General features: G+C 47.2%; 2 protein-coding genes and 1 long non-coding RNA gene across 7 annotated transcripts in view; 1 reads left to right on the top strand and 2 right to left on the bottom strand.

Moving 5' to 3' along the window:
* The window catches only part of cep135 (centrosomal protein 135), a 20,316-nt gene extending 10,906 nt beyond the window's left edge, over positions 1–9,410 (bottom strand). Inside the window, exons 1-12 of the mRNA XM_035416284.1 lie at positions 9,106–9,410; positions 8,432–8,572; positions 7,168–7,358; positions 5,999–6,166; positions 5,061–5,202; positions 4,886–4,970; positions 4,656–4,784; positions 4,293–4,499; positions 4,083–4,148; positions 2,817–2,967; positions 2,050–2,273; positions 475–630 (exon numbers count right to left, since the gene is read on the bottom strand). Coding sequence (XP_035272175.1) covers positions 475–630; positions 2,050–2,273; positions 2,817–2,967; positions 4,083–4,148; positions 4,293–4,499; positions 4,656–4,784; positions 4,886–4,970; positions 5,061–5,202; positions 5,999–6,166; positions 7,168–7,358; positions 8,432–8,544 — 1,632 coding nt within the window. The 5' untranslated portion in view covers positions 8,545–8,572; positions 9,106–9,410. The remainder of the gene's footprint in view (positions 1–474; positions 631–2,049; positions 2,274–2,816; positions 2,968–4,082; positions 4,149–4,292; positions 4,500–4,655; positions 4,785–4,885; positions 4,971–5,060; positions 5,203–5,998; positions 6,167–7,167; positions 7,359–8,431; positions 8,573–9,105) is intronic.
* LOC118226548 lies at positions 8,494–9,991 on the top strand. Its single transcript, XR_004765051.1, has 2 exons — positions 8,494–8,595; positions 9,370–9,991. It is a non-coding gene; the product is annotated as an uncharacterized LOC118226548 (long non-coding RNA).
* The window catches only part of exoc1 (exocyst complex component 1), a 25,917-nt gene continuing 14,258 nt past the window's right edge, over positions 9,945–21,603 (bottom strand). For 3 of the 5 annotated variants that reach the window (XM_035416285.1, XM_035416287.1, XM_035416286.1), the window contains 11 exons: positions 21,031–21,180; positions 20,525–20,630; positions 19,353–19,397; positions 17,400–17,563; positions 14,882–14,989; positions 14,186–14,262; positions 13,307–13,535; positions 12,680–12,863; positions 12,332–12,531; positions 11,722–11,916; positions 9,945–10,854 (listed from right to left, as the gene is read on the bottom strand). In XM_035416285.1, the coding sequence (XP_035272176.1) occupies positions 10,702–10,854; positions 11,722–11,916; positions 12,332–12,531; positions 12,680–12,863; positions 13,307–13,535; positions 14,186–14,262; positions 14,882–14,989; positions 17,400–17,563; positions 19,353–19,397; positions 20,525–20,630; positions 21,031–21,180 (1,611 nt within the window). In that variant the 3' untranslated portion in view covers positions 9,945–10,701. The remainder of the gene's footprint in view (positions 10,855–11,721; positions 11,917–12,331; positions 12,532–12,679; positions 12,864–13,306; positions 13,536–14,185; positions 14,263–14,881; positions 14,990–17,399; positions 17,564–19,352; positions 19,398–20,524; positions 20,631–21,030; positions 21,181–21,603) is intronic. The other 2 variants (XM_035416288.1, XM_035416289.1) reach the window with 1 other exon arrangement.

Below are 21,603 nucleotides of genomic sequence, written 5' to 3'. Positions count from 1 at the left end.
ACACATGCACACTTTTGAATGTGACATTGCGTCGCTTGCATCTTTACAACAAACAGCACAGGAGCGACTTTCTTGTTCTTTCAGTATGCGTGCTTAAAGTCTATCTAAAATATAAGTTTGTGATTGGAACAGGCTAGCCAGGTAGCTTTGGTAGTGTGGTTTCTCCTGTTAAATGTGACGTTAATAAGCCTTTTTCTTCTGCCATATTTGATTTGCTAGTTGAGCATAACGGTACACTAAAATTCCACTTTGTGGAAAGCTTCGTGCCACACACACACCCGCTGGTACAGGGTGCTCTCTCTGCACACACAAACACACATGCACATACACACACCCCTGCTGGTGCAGGTTCCTCTCTCGGTGCACACACACACACACACTCACACCTGCTGGTACGGGGTCCTCTCTCGGGGCACACACACACACACACACATAAACACACATGCACACGTGCACACGCACACGCACACACACCTGCTGGTACAGGGTGCTGAGTCTGTCTCTCTCAGCAGTCAGCTCCTTCACACTGCACTGGATTTCCTGCATGTGTCTCTCAAACCCCAGCAGTGTCTCCTGTAGCTCATCTCTCTCTCTCACAGCACGCCAGAGCTCCGCCTCGAAGCTGGGCCCCTGCACAGACACGCCATGAGCACACCATATACCACACACTGTATACCACACACACCATATACCACACACTGTATACCACACACACCATATACCACACACTGTATACCACACACACCATATACCACACACTGTATACCACACACACCATATACCACACACCATATACCACACACACCATATACCACACACTGTATACCACACACACCGTATACCACACACTGTATACCACACACACCATATACCACACACTGTATACCACACACACCCTATACCACACACTGTATACCACACACACCATATACCACACCACACACACCATATACCACACACTGTATACCACACACACCATATACCACACACTGTATACCACACATAGGACATACCACACACCACACGTACCATATACCACACACCGCACATACCATATACCACACACACCATATACCACACACCACACGTGCCATATACCACACACCGCACATACCATATACCACACACCGTATACCACACCATATACCACACACTGTATACCACACATACCATATACCACACACCGTACACTGCACGTACCGTATACCACACACCATATACCACACATACCATATACCACACACCGTATACCACACACTGTATACCACACATAGCATATACCACACACCACACGTACCATATACCACACACCGCACGTACCATATACCACACATTGTATACCACACACACCATATACCACACACCACACGTGCCATATATCACACACCGTATACCACACCATATACCACACACTGTATACCACACGTACCATATACCACACACTGTATACCACACGTACCATATACCACACACCGTATACCACACGTGCCATATACCACACCATATACCACACATGCCATATACCACACCATATACCACACATGCCATATACCACACACCATATACCACACATGCCATATACCACACACTGTATACCACACGTGCCATATACCACACACTGTATTCAACACACTCCGTATAATGTATCATACACAAACACAGTATATCATTCAGACACACACACTGCGTACCACACACAACATATACCACACACACCAAGTGCCACGCACACACCCATCCTGTTACATTTGCATTATCTACACATCCATCCATCCATTATCTATACCCGCTTATCCTGAGCAGGGTCACAGGGGGGCGCTGGAGCCTATCCCACCGTGCATTGGGGGAGAGGCAGGAACACACCCTGGACAGGCCGCCAATCTATCGCAGTTATCTACACAGTTACACACAAATAGACAGACACACACACAGACAGATACACGCACACACACAGACACACACACACAGACAAACGCACACCTGCACACACACAGACACAGACACACACTGACTCTCTCTCTCACACACACACACACAGACTTCTCTCACCCTGCTGTGAAAGCTTCGTCTGGGACTCCTCCCTTTCCCTGGGCTGTGGGAGGGGCTTCTCCCTCGTGCCCCGCCTCTCCGCAGACGCTCCGCCTCCTGCTTGTAGGAGTCCCGCTCCTCCTCCAGGGTCCTGACGAAGGCGTCCAGGCGAGAGGGGGAGCGCGGGGTCCCGCACACTCCGTAGTGAACTCGCATTCGCTCCAGCTCCACCACCAGCTCCTTCTCTGCAGCAGCCAGGGACCGTGGGAACAGCAGGGCTCAGTGCTCAGTAATGATCAGTAGGGCCCAGTGGTCAGTAGTGATCGGTAGGGGTCAGTGGTCAGTAATGATCAATAGGGCTCAGTGGTCAGTAATGATCAGTAGGGCTCAGTGGTCAGTAATGATCAGTAGGGCTCGTTGGTCAGTAATGATCAGTAGCGGTCAGTGGTCAGCAATGATCAGTAGGGCTCAGTGGTCAATAATAATCAGTAGGGGGTCAGTGGTCAGTAATGATCAATAGGGTTCAGTGGTCAGTAATGATCAGTAGGGGTCAGTGGTCAGTAACGATCAGTAGGGGTCAGTGGTCAGTAACGATCAGTAGGGATCAGTGGTCAGTAATAATCAGTAGGCGTCAGTAATGATAAATAGGACTCAGTGGTCAGTAATGATCAGTAGGGGTCAGTGATCAGTAATGATCAGTAGGGGTCAGTAGACAGTAATGATAAGTAGGGGTCAGCAGTAGACAGCATTAGTCAGTAATTGTCAGGTATTGACTGGGTGTTTCTCACCAGTGGCTGTGAGTTTCTCCACTTTCTCCTGAAGCCTCCTCTTTTCTTCTTCCAGGAAGCTTATGTCTCCCTTCACACTCTCCTTCTGCACAACAATGTCTGCAAGCTCCGCCCTCACACCCTCCTTCTCACGTTCACTCTCTGCCATGTCCTGCACAGACACACAGAGAGGCTACAGTAAGCGCAGACACCGATAGGGACTACAGTCTGCGCAGACACCCAGAGGGACTACAGTCTGCACAGACACACAGAGAGGCTACAGTAAGCGCAGACACCGATAGGGACTACAGTCTGCGCAGACACCCAGAGGGACTACAGTCTGCACAGACACACAGAGAGGCTACAGTAAGCGCAGACACCGATAGGGACTACAGTCTGCGCAGACACCCAGAGGGACTACAGTCTGCACAGACACACAGAGAGGCTACAGTCTGCGCAGACACACAGAGAGGCAACAATCTGCGCAGACAACCAGACGGACTACAGTCTGCGCAGACACCATAGGGACTACAGTCTGCACAGACACACAGAGAGGCTACAGTCTGCGCAGACACACAGAGAGGCAACAATCTGCGCAGACAACCAGACGGACTACAGTCTGCGCAGACACCATAGGGACTACAGTCTGCGCAGACACCCAGAGGGACTACAGTCTGCACAGACACACAGAGAGGCTACAGTCTGCGCAGACACAGAGAGGCAACAATCTCCGCAGACAACCAGACAGACTACAGTCTGCGCAGACACCATAGGGACTACAGTCTGCGCAGACAACCAGAGGGACTACAGTCCGCACAGACACACAGAGAGACTACAGTCTGCGCAGACACAGAGAGGCAACAATCTGCACAGACACACAGAGGGACTACAGTCTGCGCAGACACACAGAGAGGCTACAGTCTGCGCAGACAACCAGACGGACTACAGTCTGCGCAGACACACAGAGGGAGTACAGTCTGTGCAGACACACAGAGAGGGGCTACAGTCTGCGCAGACACACAGAGAGGGGCTACAGTCTGCGCAGACACACAGAGAGGGGCTACAGTCTGTGTAGACACACAGAGAGGCTACAATCTGCGCAGACACAGAGAGGGACTACAGTCTGCACAGACACACAGAGAGGGACTACAGTCTGTGTAGACACACAGAGAGGCTACAATCTGCGCAGACACAGAGAGGGACTACAGTCTGCACAGACACCCAGAGGGACTACAGTCTGCGCAGACACAGAGCAGCAGACACTCCAGTAAGCAGTGTGGAACACACCCTTTGCAGTTTGGAGACCATATCCTCAAGGTCCTCAATGACTCTGTTCTGACGCTGAATTTCATCCTTAAAAAAAAAGAACAGAAAAGAGTAAGTATAAGAGGGTGTGCGGAGCAGTATATGTACTGCGCAGTAGTATCAGTAATGCGCAGGTATGCGCAGATATGCGCAGTTGTATCAGTAATGGCATGCAGGGCTGTACTGCAGTACCTTGGCCTCGTGCAGCTCCCCGTCGGCCGTCTCCAGCACAAGCTGCCGGTCCTGCTGCATGCTCTGGGCCAGCTGCTGGATGTGGCTCAGCTCCTGGCACAGCTCCTGGTTACGGGTGCCCAGGTGCTCCATGCCGCTGGCCCTCTCCTGCGCCCCCTCCTTCACCTGCTGCTCCAGCTCACGGTTCGTCTCCTGCAGGTACTCTATCTGTGGACCACACTACCTGTGACACCTGCTGTACCCAATTACACCTGCTATACCCCAATAACAACTGCTATACCCCAATTACACCTACTATACCCAAACACACCTGCTACACCCAATTACACCTAATATGTCGGGTCCAGCGCGTGCAGTAATTACCTGCAGATTCAGGTGCGAAATGAGCTTCTCATTGCTGATGTTCTGAGCTTCCAGAGAGATGACGTCATGGGGACGCCCTCCAACCAGAGCGCGATTCAGACGCTCGATTTCTCCGTCGCGATCAGCCACCTGCAAACACACCTCACACTCTGTACAGCCTTGTAAGTGTGTTCAAATGTGTGTGTGTGTGGGTGAGCATGTTTGTAAGTGTGTATACATGTGTGTGCTACCTGTGTGTTGAGCGCTGAGATTCCTCTCTGGGCCTGCTCCAGTTCCAGGCTGACTCGACTCAGGTCCTGCTGCAGCTCCTGGATTCTGCAGCAAGGAGAAGATCATCACTCCTGCACACTGAGGACAACCTACCAGTCACAGCATGTTTATTCCAAACAGAGGTAAGCGGTGTACCTGTTGTCAGCCACCTGCAGGAGATCTGCAATGTACGGGTCATCAGGCTGAGCTGTGGGGTGGGAGGAGCCACTGGAAGGGGGGATGAGGTCATCAATCTGCATCCGCTGACGTCTGAAGGGAATGGAGCGCTTCTTTCCTCCTGCCGAAACAAGCAACCAATGAACACACACCACCAGTCTGCGCAGTCTGCACGCATTAGCCAACCTGGAGTGGGCAGTAGGAGGGTGTAGTTGTAAGGCTGGGCTGTGGGAGGGTGTAGTAGTGAGGTTGGGCTGTGGGAGGGTGTAGTAGTGAGGTTGGGCTGTGGGAGGGTGTAGTTGTAAGGTTGGGCAGTGGGAGGGTGTAGTTGTAAGGCTGGGCTGTGGGAGGGTGTAGTAGTGAGGTTGGGCTGTGGGAGGGTGTAGTAGTGAGGTTGGGCTGTGGGAGGGTGTAGTTGTAAGGTTGGGCTGTGGGAGGGTGTAGTTGTAAGGCTGGGCTGTGGGAGGGTGTAGTAGTGAGGTTGGGCTGTGGGAGGGTGTAGTAGTGAGGTTGGGCTGTGGGAGGGTGTAGTTGTATGGTTGGACTATGGGAGGGTGTAGTAGTGAAGTTGGGCTGTGGGAGGGTGTAGTTGTGAGGTTGGGCTGTGGAGGGTGTAGTTGTATGGTTGAGCTGTGGGCGGGTGTAGTAGTGAGGTTGGGCTGTGGGAGGGTGTAGTTGTATGGTTGGGCTGTGGGCGGGTGTAGTTGTAAGGTTGGGCTGTGGGAGGGTGTAGTAGTGAGGTTGGGCTGTGGGAGGGTGTAGCTGTAAGGTTGGGCTGTGGGAGGGTGTAGTTGTATGGTTGGGCTGTGGGAGGTTGTAGCTGTAAGGTTGGGCTGTGGGAGGGTGTAGTTGTATGGCTGGGCTGTGGGAGGGTGTAGTTGTATGGTTAGGCTGTGGGCGGGTGTAGTAAGCTCCACCTGGCGTCTGCACCACAGCCTGTAGGTTTTTCTCCTGTAGCTGCTGGATACGCTCGGTCTTGGCTTTGCAGTCCTTCTCCAGGGACCGTACCTTGTGCACATACTGATTATTCAGGAACTTCAGATCACACATCTCCTGCTCCAGCTTCCTGATGGTGATCTTTTGCTCTGTAATGGGTAAAGCTACATTAGGATACTGAGGGTTAAGGAACAGTGCGAGAAGTTGAATTAATGTGGTGTTAATGAAAGATGAGAGGGTGATTGATTCCGGTGTGTAATAATACTAAGGTATTATGGCTAATACAAGCACAGCATTGTGATGGATGTGCAAGTGAAAGCGATACTACATTTACACAAACGCATTAACTATTAAAATTATTAGTCTAATACTGGCTTCTGGTGGCGATTTGGGGGGGAAAACAAACTAATCCTCTCCCTTTATCTCACAGGAAAAGGCAGCACCTTGCAGGGGTATATGGCTAAATCTGTACCCCTCTTCTATACACAGGCTGTCATAGTGTTCTTACCATGTGAAGTGGATTTCTGTTGAGTTATTATGACCAACAGTTTCTACTAAATGGCAAAATCCTAAATGTATGCATACTAATGAATAATTAATAAAATATAAGGGATAATAGCAGTAATCTCAGGGACAAGAACATAATAAATACAGCTGTGGAGTTAGTAGAGTAATAGTGGTAACCATGGAGGTTGTGGAGTAATGATGGTAATCATGGAATTGATGAGGGTGAAAGTGGTAACCATGAAGACAGTGGGGTAAAGGGGTAACTATGGGGATGGTGGATTAATGTGTGTAACCATGGGGAGGACAGTGAGAGAAATAGAGGCAATGATGGGGTCGATGGGGGTAACCGTGGTAATGCGGTGGGGATAATAATGGTAACCATGGGGGCGTGATGGAGGTAATAATGATAACTGTGGAAACGCAGTGGGGGTAGTAACAGTAACCATGGAAATACGGTGGGGATAGTAACGGTAACCGTGGAAACGCAGTGGGGGTAGTAATGGTAACTGTGGAAACACGGCAGCGTAGTAATGGTAACCATGGAAATGCAGTGGGGGTAGTAATGGTAACCATGGAAATGCAGTGGGGGTAGTAATGGTAACTGTGGAAACACAGTGGGGGTAGTAACGGTAACCGTGGTCACCTCTGTTGAGCCGCTCCTTCTCCTCTTGGAGCTTGAGGAGCCCCAGGTGCAGCTGGTTGTTCTCTCTGACCAGCCGAGCGTTCTCTGCTCGGTACGGCTCCAGCACAGCATCCATGTTCCGGCTCTCCTTCTCCGTCTTCCCCGCACACAGCTTAGCATTGCGCAGCGACTCTGTGGTGTGCACCAGGTCACTACAACCACAGCGGGAATGCCTCAGATCAAATCACATCACTTATTTATATTTGAATAGCACTTTTTAAAGAGGACTGTCACAAAGATGCTTTACAGAGCAACAGAAACAGTCAAAAAAAACAGCTCTGAACCCCCAAAAAGTAGGCAGAGGGAAAAACTTCCTGGAGGGGAACAAAAACAACTCAAGTGGTGATGAGACAGAACTCCCCGATGGGAATAAATCTCCGGAGGAACCCGGCTACAGGGGGCAGACCGAGGGTTCAGCAGGCTACAGCTGCTTTACCTGCAGACCGAGGGTCCAGCAGGCTACAGCTGCTTTACCTGCAGACCGAGGGTCCAGCAGGCTACAGCTGCTTTACCTGCAGACCGAGGGTCCAGCAGGCTACAGCTGCTTTACCTGCAGACCGAGGGTTCAGCAGGCTACAGCTGCTTTACCTGCATACCGTGGGTCCAGCAGGTTACAGCTGCTTTACCTGCAGACCGAGGGTCCAGCAGGTTACAGCTTCTTTACCTGCAGACCGAGGGTCCAGCAGGCTACAGCTGCTTTACCTGCTTTTTAAATACAGCTGAGGTATTACAACAAGCAGGTACAGCAGGTACAGACAGAAGTCCAAATTAAGGGATCTAGGGACTGATATGGACATATGTGCTCGCTGAGGGATCTGCTTGATTTTAGGAAGCTAGGTGGCAGTTTGGTCTGTTTTCCATAACGATAGCATGGAATTGTCTTGTCAGGCCGTGCAACATAATTATTTGGCATCTTTAGGGGATTAGCGATGTTACTTTACTTTGTGATTAGGATGTGTGCGCAGTCCTGCTCAATGCCAAGATCAATATGAAGGCCGGGGAGTGAACAGCCTGTGGCAGGAGAACGGAATTTAATTCCCCCTAATCAGAGACGCTGCACTTTCCCAGCACGGACAACTCAGATGGCTGGTTAGCAAGCTGAAGAAAAAAAACTACGTTCATAGATATTTAACACTGACCCTGTGCGTTTTTACGAGCACAGATGAGCGGAGTGCTTTGTCACTCAGTATAATTTATTACACTTCAGCTTGTTATTAAAACTTACTTGAATAACTTCTCCACCAGTGGCAGCGATTCGATGCCCAAAGGCTGTCTGTATCCTAACTGGTCAAGTCGTTTCCTGAGATTGATAAATTTCCTCTCGGCGTTGGTGGTCATTTTGACAAAACCGTCACAACACAAAACTCTAGATGGTGGAAAAATACAAAGGTACGTAGATAATGTCGGAGCACAGATTTAAGCTAACAGTCAATTACATGCACGGGTTTTGTGTAAGGTTAGCTAGCCATTAACGTTAGTAGCATAGCTCCTAAAGTAAACTGCTAACATTAGCTTGCTACTGGCAAGCTTGCAAACGGAAGTCCACATAAACAAAGCAATAACTGACAGCACTGACAGCTAGTTAAAGTGATAGGGTTAGTCTGTTAACTACCTAACTAACGACGTTTATGTCTCTCTCTGTAACATATCATCAATTTCACGAAGGTCATCAACGTACTGAATGAACAAATACAATTAATATACTAGACGTAAACACACTTGACAGCTAAGTAGCTAACTAGCTAAACAAAATGAAAACTCTTTCAATAAAACAAATGTCAATATGCAGTCTCATAGAAATAGGCAGATAACAGTTAACATGTGTGAGCTCATAAATGTAACAGCTTAAAAACAAGATCTAGAAGCAAGCATTCAGGGCAGCTAGGTCTAGCCACTTACATGCCAGAATTGTGATCTAGCCGTAGAACGTAGCTTGGTAGCTAAGGTAGAGTGTCCGCAGAGGCGCGTATTATACACGTATTCTCTTCCTCCAGAGCAAGGCCTCAATGTCGATATCAGACGAATTACGTTTTCATTAGCTATTTAGCAACCTAACCTATTCATTAAGCTTTATCAGTCTGGTAAGTGTGACATTTAAAACAAGTCGTTTGACATGCTGGCTAAGCTCTTTTCCCCTCCCCTTGTCTTCCGGCGGCTCTGTAGCGCAAGTTTCGGCGCTAAAGCCATTTGAAAATGGCGCCGAATGAGACCAGACTTTCCCCATGGAAACGGGATCTGCCTCCGAAATCTGCCTCCGCCCTCTGCCGGTGGACTGCTGAAGTACCCGTACGTACGCTTTCCCGAGGGCAGGATGCTTCATTTTGTTCAGCCGACTGTAGACTGTAGGTTGGATTCCGAACATGACACTTGTGTGTAATGACCTAACACACTTCCAAGTAACAAGCCTCCCAAAGTTTCGTTTGTAAATGAATTTGTCATAGAAAATAAGCAAAACTTTCTGTCTATTTAAATGCAAAACCCTCAGGACAAAGCTTGTGAACGAGAGCTATTCAAGTTATTCAGTTTATACTTCAAGACTGTGATATGAAAAACACTAGTCTATATAAATGCAGTCCATTAATATGGATATATATATATAGAGGTTTATCATCGGACTACAGGATTTACAGGAAAATGAAATTTACAGTTACGCTTTCAGATGGCACCCTCTCCTGGGTCTAAAAAGACCATTTTCACTTAAACCATTTTCCCTTCATGCCAAAAGCAAACCAACAGACTCAAAGCAACATAGCAGAGCTTTATTGCACATTTGTCATTCTCAGAGATATAAACATCACAGCTGCACAGGACAGAAGATGTGAATGCAGTGAAAGTATCTCCTGTCCAATTGGCTCTCAGTGAATGTGCCACTGGATTCTGCTCTGGGAATGCACTGCGGCTTGGTTTTTATTTACAATCTTCCTGTTTCCCTGTGGTGAGGAGGAAGCCAGAGAAAGTCCCTTACTCAGTCATAGTGTTTCTTTGTTTGAGAATGCTCCTCTTCCAGGGAAGGACTTGAAATTGTAGTTGAGTGTTTGTTTATGCATGAATGCTGTTAATGCTATAATTTAAACAAGTACTTTGAAATGGTCCACGCTATGAGATCTTTCTCTGTGAATATTTGCTTTCACATACATTCACAAGCTCATAATCACCCACAGTTCCAGAGGCTGAACATATTGATTACACAGGAGAAACAAAGAATAAACCTAACTAGAGGGAAATGGCCAAATCCCCTTCTTCTGCTGGCCACCAGGGGGCAGCACAGTAGCATTGTACTTCATGACTAAATGACACTGAGCAATTAATAATCAAGGAGTACTGAAATGTGTGTGTGTGTGTGTATTTTCAGTAAGACTGATGCTCTGTGCGTGTGTGTGTGTTTTCAGGGAGACTGTACGATGCCGTGAGTGTTTGTGCATGCGTGTGTGTGCGCATGTACTTGTGTGTGTGCATGTGTGTGTGTTCATTGAGACTACGTGATGGGGTGTGTGCTCAGTGTGACTGTGCGATGCTGGAGAAGTACTCCAGTATGTCCTGTATGGTGAAGTCCATGGTGATTCCAGATCCTGGGTAGCATCGTCCAATCAGACCCACAAAGTGCTTGTACTGCCGGATGAACTCATCCTGCATGGAGTGCCACACCACCTGGTGGAGAAAACTGGGATTACCACGGACTGCAGCACTAATAGGAAGAGACATACGCCACAGCGTTATGGTGTGAACAGGAAGACCCTGAAGCTGGCAGTATACTTAGTAAGAAGAAAGAACTTCAGGATTGAGAACCACCGGCGAACATGTCCACGAACACTGTTGTCGGTATACTCAGTGAGAACACAGCACAGTTTAACGTCACTCCACGTCGCTGGGGTGTGAATAATTACGAATAATTACGAGGCAGCTATTAACCTGGGCTGGAATCTCACACAGACCTCTGTCTCGCGGCTACGCCATGGATGTATAAAGAGAAGGGTACGCAAGATCACAACACAAAACAAAAAGTTTAAAGTGTTTAAAATGGCTTTAGTTTATCTAGTTTTGCAACAGAAGAAAATGGAGATGGTACGTTCACCCTCTAAATCAGAGTAGGACGGAGAATGGAGTTTTGTCTGACATTCGGCAAATGCGGAGTTTAGACGATGGGGTCCATTTTCTCTTATTTCCGAATGTGTGCTAGGCATTTTGATGACTTTCTGAAACAAGTAGCACCATTCATCAAACATGCGGGAACTCACAGAATTCCCATCTCTACAGAAGAGAGATTGGCGTTGATTCTCCGTATATTGCCTACTTGACCCTAACATGCCATAGTGCTTAAACAGCTGCATAACAGAACTAAACAACTGTGACAAAACTGCTGAAATAGCCATGTTCTGCTGTAACCAGGTTCTGTTCAATTGGCTATAGGAAAATTGACTGCAGAAAGCAAGAATGAAATGTCTTCGTCGGGTAAAATTAGTGGTCAGGTTTTTTCAAGTGGTTTTTGAAGGGTGAAATCAGTGATGTGTTTCTCACCTGTAGCAGATTTTCCTCATCACACAGGTGTTTGTCCACCTTCTTGTACAGGTTATCCAGGCCTTTCTTCACCTCCTTGCCGGGGTACTCCTTAATGACCTTCCGCAGCTCCTGCTTGTTAAAGGCCAGCTGGTAGCTCACCTCCTCCTCCCTCACTCCCTGGGCCACACGCGCCTCCACACCCTCAAAGAAATGCTGCACACACACACACACGCGCACGCACACACACACACACACACATGCACACACACACACACACACACATAAACACGCACACAAACACACACGCACACACACACACACGCACGCACACGCACACACACACATAAACACGCACACACACACACACACGCACACGCACGCACACGCACGCACACGCACGCACACGCACGCACACACACACACATAAACACGCACACACACGCACACACCCGCAGACACACAGAGACACACACACACACCCACAAACACAGAGACACACACACACACACACACACACACACACACAGACACAGACACAGACACACACACGCACACACAGCAGTAAAATGTTATAGACAGTACAGTAACAACAGTGCACAGTGCTGGTGTGTGAGGCCGGGCTCCTCACGTTGAGCTTCTCCAGAGGCTGCCCCAGGGAGGTGATGACGTAGGCCTGCAGGTGCTCTGTGTACTTGTGCTTGGCCTCACGCCGCTCCGCCTCCAGGCAGGAGATCTTCAGGCGCGAGAGGGTGGAGAAGATGTGGTGGAAGTTCTCCATCAGCACCACGTCCCGTGGAGTCTTCAGGCTTTCAATGGCCACCTTCTCCACTGAAACGCACAACGGCCAATCAGACAGCTGCACACCAACTCCCCACGGCCAATCAGACAGCTGCACACCGACTCACATCAGCCAATCACAGTTTATATGTGTGCAGACCGCTGATGAGGCTTACGGTAGAGCGAAAGGTGGTTTTACCATTCATGTAGACCGCTCTGATGAGCTTGACGTAGGCTTTGTCCAGGTCGCCGCGGCGTTCGGCGTTGCGGAAGATGGTCTCAGCGAGTTCGGCGAACTCCTCGAAGCCGGTGACGAAGGGCAGGATGGCCACTTTGCTCTTCTTGGAGATCTTCACCTCCTCCATCTGCCGGATCTGACTGGACTGCAGAGACAAAACGGCCACACCCAAAAGACGGGTTCAGTGTCCATGGCAACCAACTTTGAGAGAGCGTTCCACTCAGATCAGGTTCATATTTTCCATGGTTTTTCAATGCTGCGAGTATGAGTCTCCAGTATGTATTTTTAGTGCAACCGTACAGGCTACTTTTGTGAGGCTGAACTACATGTTGAGACACATTACTTTAAAAATATTTAGCATCTGTACACATTTCCTGTGACTTCAGGTAGCCAGATTCATGTACACGGCAGTGCAAAGGAATCTGCTCATATTCTTATATCAGCTGAGACAGGGACATACGAGCAGTTTAAAAGAAGCATGGGAGTTCTGGAGAAGAGGCTATTCCACACGTACACCTGCTCAAACACCTGAGACACTGCCCAAAATGCACCTCCTCTTTGTTCTCAGAAAACTTAGCGTGTACCCACAATGCACTTGTCGAAGTTCCTCTTGACTGTGACCAGCACGTTGCCCAGGGTGGTGCTGAGGAAGGAGGCGGGGTCAACGTTCTCCGCAGTCCAGACATGGTGGCTCATCTTCACCAGCATGTAGAGCGAGTGGAAGCTGTCCATCTTATCACCCAGCGCAATCAGAGTGTTCAGCTCTATCTCAATGCAGTGGAATATACTGTTCATCATCCACCGAACAGTGTCCTTCCTGAGAGAGAGAGAGAGAGAAAAGAGAGACAGAGAGATCTCAATACAGTGGAATATACTATCCATCGTTATTTATGTTGATCTAGGCCTCTGTGTGTGCTGTGTATTGGTGTTTGATGTTGAATGTTGATCTAGGCCTTTGTGTGTGCTGTGTATTGGTGTTTGATGTTGAATGTTGATCTAGGCCTTTGTGTGTGCGGTGTATTGGTGTTTGATGTTGAATGTTGATCTAGGCCTGTCTGTGTGCTGTGTATTGGTGTTTGATGTTGAATGTTGATCTAGGCCTTTGTGTGTGCTGTGTATTGGTGTTTGATGTTGAATGTTGATCTAGGCCTTTGTGTGTGCGGTGTATTGGTGTTTGATGTTGAATGTTGATCTAGGCCTGTCTGTGTGCTGTGTATTGGTGTTTGATGTTGAATGTTGATCTAGGCCTTTGTGTGTGCTGTGTATTGGTGTTTGATGTTGAATGTTGATCTAGGCCTTTGTGTGTGCTGTGTATTGGTGTTTGATGTTGAATGTTGATCTAGGCCTGTGTGTGTGCTGTGTATTGGTGTTTGATGTTGAATGTTGATCTAGGCCTCTGTTTTCTGTGTATTGGCGTTTCATGTGAAGTGCTGAGCTGATTCTCTGCACAGGAAGCCAGAACCTTACTCAGACATGGAATGTCTGTGTTCTCCATGAGGGGGCGCTCTGGTCTGCAACGTCCCATCAACATCACTCCCATTCCCCTGCAAAACAGCCACAATAATAAACCCAAATACACTCATAAACAATAAAACCATATGCACACGCTATGTAACTGCTGGCTAGCTAGTACTACCAGTCTTCCTCAGACAGACACGTACCCGCCCTATGTGAACAGTATATTCAATTCAGCTCAATTTTACTCAATTCAATTATCTTAGTATAGCACTGATTACAGAAACACCATCACAAAAATGCTTTACAGAGGAAATGGCTAGGCTAGGGCTGAACCCCTGAAAAGTGAGCAACTGAATTTAAAAAAAATTGTCCAGTGGGAAGAAAAACACTCAAACAGTGGTGAGAACAAACTTGGGAGGAACCTGGCTATAGAGGGGGAGCCCATCCTCCACTGGCCAGCCTGGGGTATTGATGTAGTCTAAATGAGTCAGTTACATAGAAACTGAAATGCATTATCCAATTATTATTCTTTTCAATGCTCAAAGCAAATCACAACTTATATTCTGTAGCCTAGAAAAATGTGATTTCCATGACCTTCCAATGGAAGAAAAAATAGAAAATCAACCGTAGGAAGAAAAAATCTGTACACAAATTTCAGAAAGGGCTGCTCAGGTTTGGACACACCCCTAATTTATCCACACTCACTTGTGATCCTCCAAGGCCGGGATGTTGCTGCAGCTTGAAAAACTTGCTAATGAAGTCCTGCTCCGCCAAACACAAGGGCTCCAACTCACTGAGGACCTGTTCAAATATCTACAAATACACACACACTCACTGAGTACAAATACACACACACTCACTGAGGACCTGTTCAAATATCTACAAATACACACACACTCACTGAGGACCTGTTCAAATATCTACAAATACACACACACTCACTGAGGACCTGTTCAAATATCTACAAATACACACACACTCACTGAGTACAAATACACACACACTCACTGAGGACCTGTTCAAATATCTACAAATACACACACACTCACTGAGTACAAATACACACACACTCACTGAGGACCTGTTCAAATATCTACAAATACACACACACTCACTGAGTACAAATACACACACACTCACTGAGTACAAATACACACACACTCACTGAGGACCTGTTCAAATATCTACAAATACACACACACTCACTGAGGACCTGTTCAAATATCTACAAATACACACACACTCACTGAGGAACTGTTCAAATATCTACAAATACACACATACTCACTGAGGACCTGTTCAAATATCTACAAATACACACACACTCACTGAGGACCTGTTCAAATATCTACAAATACACACACACTCACTGAGGACCTGTTCAAATATCTACAAATACACACACACTCACTGAGTACAAATACACACACACTCACTGAGTACAAATACACACACACTCACTGAGTACAAATACACACACACTCACTGAGTACAAATACACACACACTCACTGAGTACAAATACACACACACTCACTGAGTACAAATACACACACACTCACTGAGGACCTGTTCAAATATCTACAAATACACACACACTCACTGAGGACCTGTTCAAATATCTACAAATACACGCACACTCACTGAGGACCTGTTCAAATATCTACAAATACACACACACTCACTGAGGACCTGTTCAAATATCTACAAATACACGCACACTCACTGAGGACCTGTTCAAATATCTACAAATACACACACACTCACTGAGGACCTGTTCAAATATCTACAAATACACACACACTCACTGAGGACCTGTTCAAATATCTACAAATACACACACACTCACTGAGGACCTGTTCAAATATCTACAAATACACACACACTCACTGAGGACCTGTTCAAATATCTACAAATACACACACACTCACTGAGTACAAATACACACACACTCACTGAGTACAAATACACACACACTCACTGAGTACAAATACACACACACTCACTGAGGACCTGTTCAAATATCTACAAATACACACACACTCACTGAGGAACTGTTCAAATATCTACAAATACACACACACTCACTGAGGACCTGTTCAAATATCTACAAATACACACACACTCACTGAGGACCTGTTCAAATATCTACAAATACACACACACTCACTGAGGAACTGTTCAAATATCTACAAATACACACACACTCACTGAGGACCTGTTCAAATATCTACAAATACACACACACTCACTGAGGACCTGTTCAAATATCTACAAATACACACACACTCACTGAGGAACTGTTCAAATATCTACAAATACACACACACTCACTGAGGACCTGTTCAAATATCTACAAATACACACACACTCACTGAGGAACTGTTCAAATATCTACAAATACACACACACTCACTGAGGAACTGTTCAAATATCTACAAATACACACATACTCACTGAGGACCTGTTCAAATATCTACAAATACACACACACTCACTGAGGACCTGTTCAAATATCTACAAATACACACACACTCACTGAGGACCTGTTCAAATATCTACAAATACACACACACTCACTGAGAAACAGTTCAAATATCTACAAATACACACACACTCACTGAGGACCTGTTCAAATATCTACAAATACACACACACTCACTGAGGAACTGTTCAAATATCTACAAATACACACACACTCACTGAGGACCTGTTCAAATATCTACAAATACACACACACTCACTGAGAACCTGTTCAAATATCTACAAATACACACACACTCACTGAGGACCTGTTCAAATATCTACAAATACACACACACTCACTGAGGACCGGTTCAAATATCTACAAATACACACACACTCACTGAGGACCTGTTCAAATATCTACAAATACACACACACTCACTGAGGACCTGTTCAAATATCTACAAATACACACACACTCACTGAGGACCTGTTCAAATATCTACAAATACACACATACTCACTGAGGAACTGTTCAAATATCTACAAATACACACACACTCACTGAGGACCTGTTCAAATATCTACAAATACACACACACTCACTGAGGACCTGTTCAAATATCTACAAATACACACACACTCACTGAGGACCTGTTCAAATATATACAAATACACACACTCACTGGGGAACTGTTCAAATATCTACAAATACACACACACTCAGTGTCAGTGTGGGCGGGGCCAGGTCAGGGCACCTTGTCGAACTTAGTCCTGTCGGCCACGTCCAGGTCGGAGGCGGACATATTGCCCATGTCGAGTAGAGAGGAGGACTGTGAGCGGCGGCTGCTGGAGCTCTGCACCGCCAGCTTGTTCAGGCTGGAGGTGGAGCCTGTCAGCTTCCCAGAGCTCCCGTGCAGACCTGCAGCATCACAGACACACAGTGCTTCAGCACGCACACTACACACACTCACACACACTACACACACTACACACACTACACACACTACACACACTCACACATACTACACACACTACACACACTCACACATACTACACACACTCACACACTCACACATACTACACACACTACACACACTACACACTCACACACACTACACACACTACACACACTCACACATACTACACACACTCACACATACTACACACTCACACACTACACACACTCACACACATACACTCACTCACTCACACACACACACTCACACATACTACACACACACTACACACACACTACACATACTACACACACTCACACACACTACACACACTCACACACACACACACTCACACACACTCACACACACTACACACACATACTACACACACTCACACACACTCACACATACTACACACACTCACACACACTACACACACACACACTACACACACTCGCACACACTACACACACTCACACACACACACACACTCACTCACACACACACTCACACATACTACACACACTCACACACACTACACACACTCACACACACACACACACACACTCACAGACACACACATACACTCACTCACACACACACACACTCACACATACTACACACACACACTCACACACACTACACACACACACACAACACTCACACACTCACACTACACTCACACACACACACACACACTCACACAACACACACTCACACACACTCACACATACTACACACACTCACACACACTACACACACTCACACACACTCACAGACACACACATACACTCACTCACACACACACACATACTACACACACACACACACACTACACTCACACTACACTCACACACACACTCACACAACACACACACTCACACACTATCACTACACACACACACACACTCACACTACATTCACACACACTCACACTAAACTCACACACAGCACACTCACACACTAACACTACACTCACACACACTACACACACACCGCACTCACTCACAGCACACTCACACACTAGCACTACACTCACTCACACCGCACTCACTCACAGCACACACACACACTAACACTACACTCACTCACACACACGCACACACACACTCACACCGCACTCACTCACAGCACACTCACACACACTCACTCACAGCACACTTACACACTCACACTACACTCACACACTCACAGACTCCTCAAGCAGTTCACAGAAACGAGATTACCACCCTACTGTTCAAAGGACCCTGCTCGGGTCGTCTGTTTCGAGCTTCCTCTCCACCATCATCATCAGCAGTGTAGCCCTAGCAACAGCCCCTCAGCTGAGCCGCCGAGACAAACCATTCACCTGACCTCACAATCTAGCGTGTTCCAAGATGGCTGTGCCCTAGTGGCCAAAATTCAAACTGTTCTTTATTTCTCATGAAAATACACGTCAATTTCAGATTTGAACGCAGGGCCATTAAAGGTAAAAAGCTCATGATCCATGCTATTCAGAGTGCTTTACTTCCCTTTAAGGGACACAGTGAGGGAATCAGGGAGTAAGGAGTCAGAGTGATGGATCATGGGAATTTGGGGTCACAGTGAGGGATCATGGGAGTTAGAGGTCAGAGTGAAAGATCATGGGAATTTGGGGTCACAGTGAGAGATCATGGGAGTTAGAGGTCAGAGTGAGGGATCATGGGAGTTTGGGGTCAAAGTGAAGGATTCTGGGAGTTGATGGTGAGGGATTATGGGGTGTATCATACTTACTCTCGGTTTCCTGTTTGAGAGCACTCTCTTTCCTGGGCAGCGTAGCTGGCAGCCATTAGAGCGCAGTGAGGGAGACAGAGATGTGTTAGCCGTGCGTCACAGACAGGCAGGGTGAGGCCAAGTCAGGTATTAGCATCAGACGGTGACAGACATGCACTGCACGTGCTGTAAATCTATCCAGTAAGCTTAGTGCGAGCTAGCGCATGGCTGCTCTATGAACACAAGCACAAACACTTTGTTTTCAGAAAGGAATGGACAGAAGCAGGAGCTGTGAGAGATTAATAAAACACATTTATTAATTTAACACAAACAGGCCGTGCAAAGACTACACCCCTTTCCATCTGTGAACCGGCAGTGGGTTGGAAAATCAGACATAAAACCTTTAACATATTTTGCAGTATTACAGCAGAGCCTGAATGAGACAGAGTGAATGAGGAGGCTGGTACTGCACTGAGCATGGCAAATAACCAGCGCTGACATCACCGCTTACTAACACACCGGCAAATAACCAGCGCTGACATCACCGCTTACTAACACACCGGCAAATAACCAGCGCTGACATCACCGCTTACTAACACACCGGCAAATAACCAGCGCTGACATCACCGCTTACTAACACACCGGCAAATAACCAGCGCTGACATCACCGCTTACTAACACACCGGCAAATAACCAGCGCTGACATCACCGCTTACTAACACACCGGCAAATAACCAGCGCTGACATCACCGCTTACTAACACACCGGCAAATAACCAGCGCTGACATCACCGCTTACTAACACACTAGCCCTAACCCTGGGGCCTCCACCAGGGTGCCCTAACCCTGGGGCCTCCACCAGAGCAGCCCTAACCCTGGGGCCCCAACCAGAGCAGCCCTTCCTGTGATGTGTGTGATGACATCATATAGGAAACCAGGAAAGAGCTGAGACACACACAGTAAACATGGTTAGCCCTACCCCTAACCCCACCCCTTAGTGACTGGGACCAGGAAGCATATGCCATAATGTAGCACAGGAAACAGAGTCTTCATTTCTCAGTTTACTGTGCCTAAAGTACATCTGAATTCAGAACATACACTCTCCTACACCATTATGTTACAAATCCTTATATTACACAAATATGCATGGCATCAGCTGTTTATCTAGGGGCCAGAATCCCTCCCAACACTCACCAAACTTCTTCCCCTCCTTGCTTGTACCCGCCATTTTCATTTTCGCCACCTCAAAGAAATCTTTAATTTCCCGCTCGTACAGTCTGGTCATATAATCGACATAGGTCTGAAACAGAAAACAGCAAAATCAAACTGATTCCCAGATTTAATGTGTGTGCGTGCACACGTGTGTGTGTACATGTTTGTGAGTGTGTGTCCATGCGCGTACGTGTGTATGCATGCATGTGTGTGTGTAGAGGGTGTGTTTGTGTACAGGAGTGTAAGTTATAGTTAAAGATGCTTATGGGATCTCACTAATGAGAAGAAATTCTGCGTACAGTAAGGAAGAGAGCAGAGAGACAGGTACCATACCTGAACTTCATAATGTGATGATTTCAGGGGTGATAATGGATGCTATGAGTATGTTTAGAAGGATAATGACGATGATGACGATGACGATGATAATGATGATAATGATTAAGATGATGATGATAATAATAAAGATGATGATGATGATGACTGCTCACCCCGGTCAGCCCTTCGTATTTCTCCCGCTGGGTGTTCTTCAGCCACTCCATGAGCTTAGCGTAGCGCAGCAGGTCCCGATGCAGGGCGCTGTGTTTGGGCAGGGTCAGCTCAGCAGTGTGCTGCGTCAGACTGGAGCTCTGATCATAGCCCTGAGCACACAGTGCACACTCAATTACAGCACACACTCAACACAGTGTACACTCTACACTACACTCACTCAACCACACCACACACTCAACACAGCGCACACTCAACACTACGCTCACTCAACCACACCACACACTCACAGTGCAACCTCAACACTACACACACTCAACACAGTGCACCCTCAACACAGTGCACACTCAACCACACCACACACTCAACACAGCACACACTCAACACAGTGCACACTCAACACTACACTCACTCAACCACACCACACACTCAACACAGCACACACTCAACACAGTGCACACTCAACACTACACTCACTCAACCACACCACACACTCAACACAGCACACACTCAACACAGTGCACACTCAACACTACACTCACTCAACCACACCACACACTCAACACAGCGCACAC

The sequence above is a fragment of the Anguilla anguilla genome, chromosome 4, assembly GCF_013347855.1.
Source record: "Anguilla anguilla isolate fAngAng1 chromosome 4, fAngAng1.pri, whole genome shotgun sequence".
Taxonomy (NCBI): Eukaryota; Metazoa; Chordata; class Actinopteri; order Anguilliformes; family Anguillidae; genus Anguilla; species Anguilla anguilla.
Note: the sequence above shows the minus strand (reverse complement) of the source record. Positions and strands in the feature narration are given on the sequence as shown.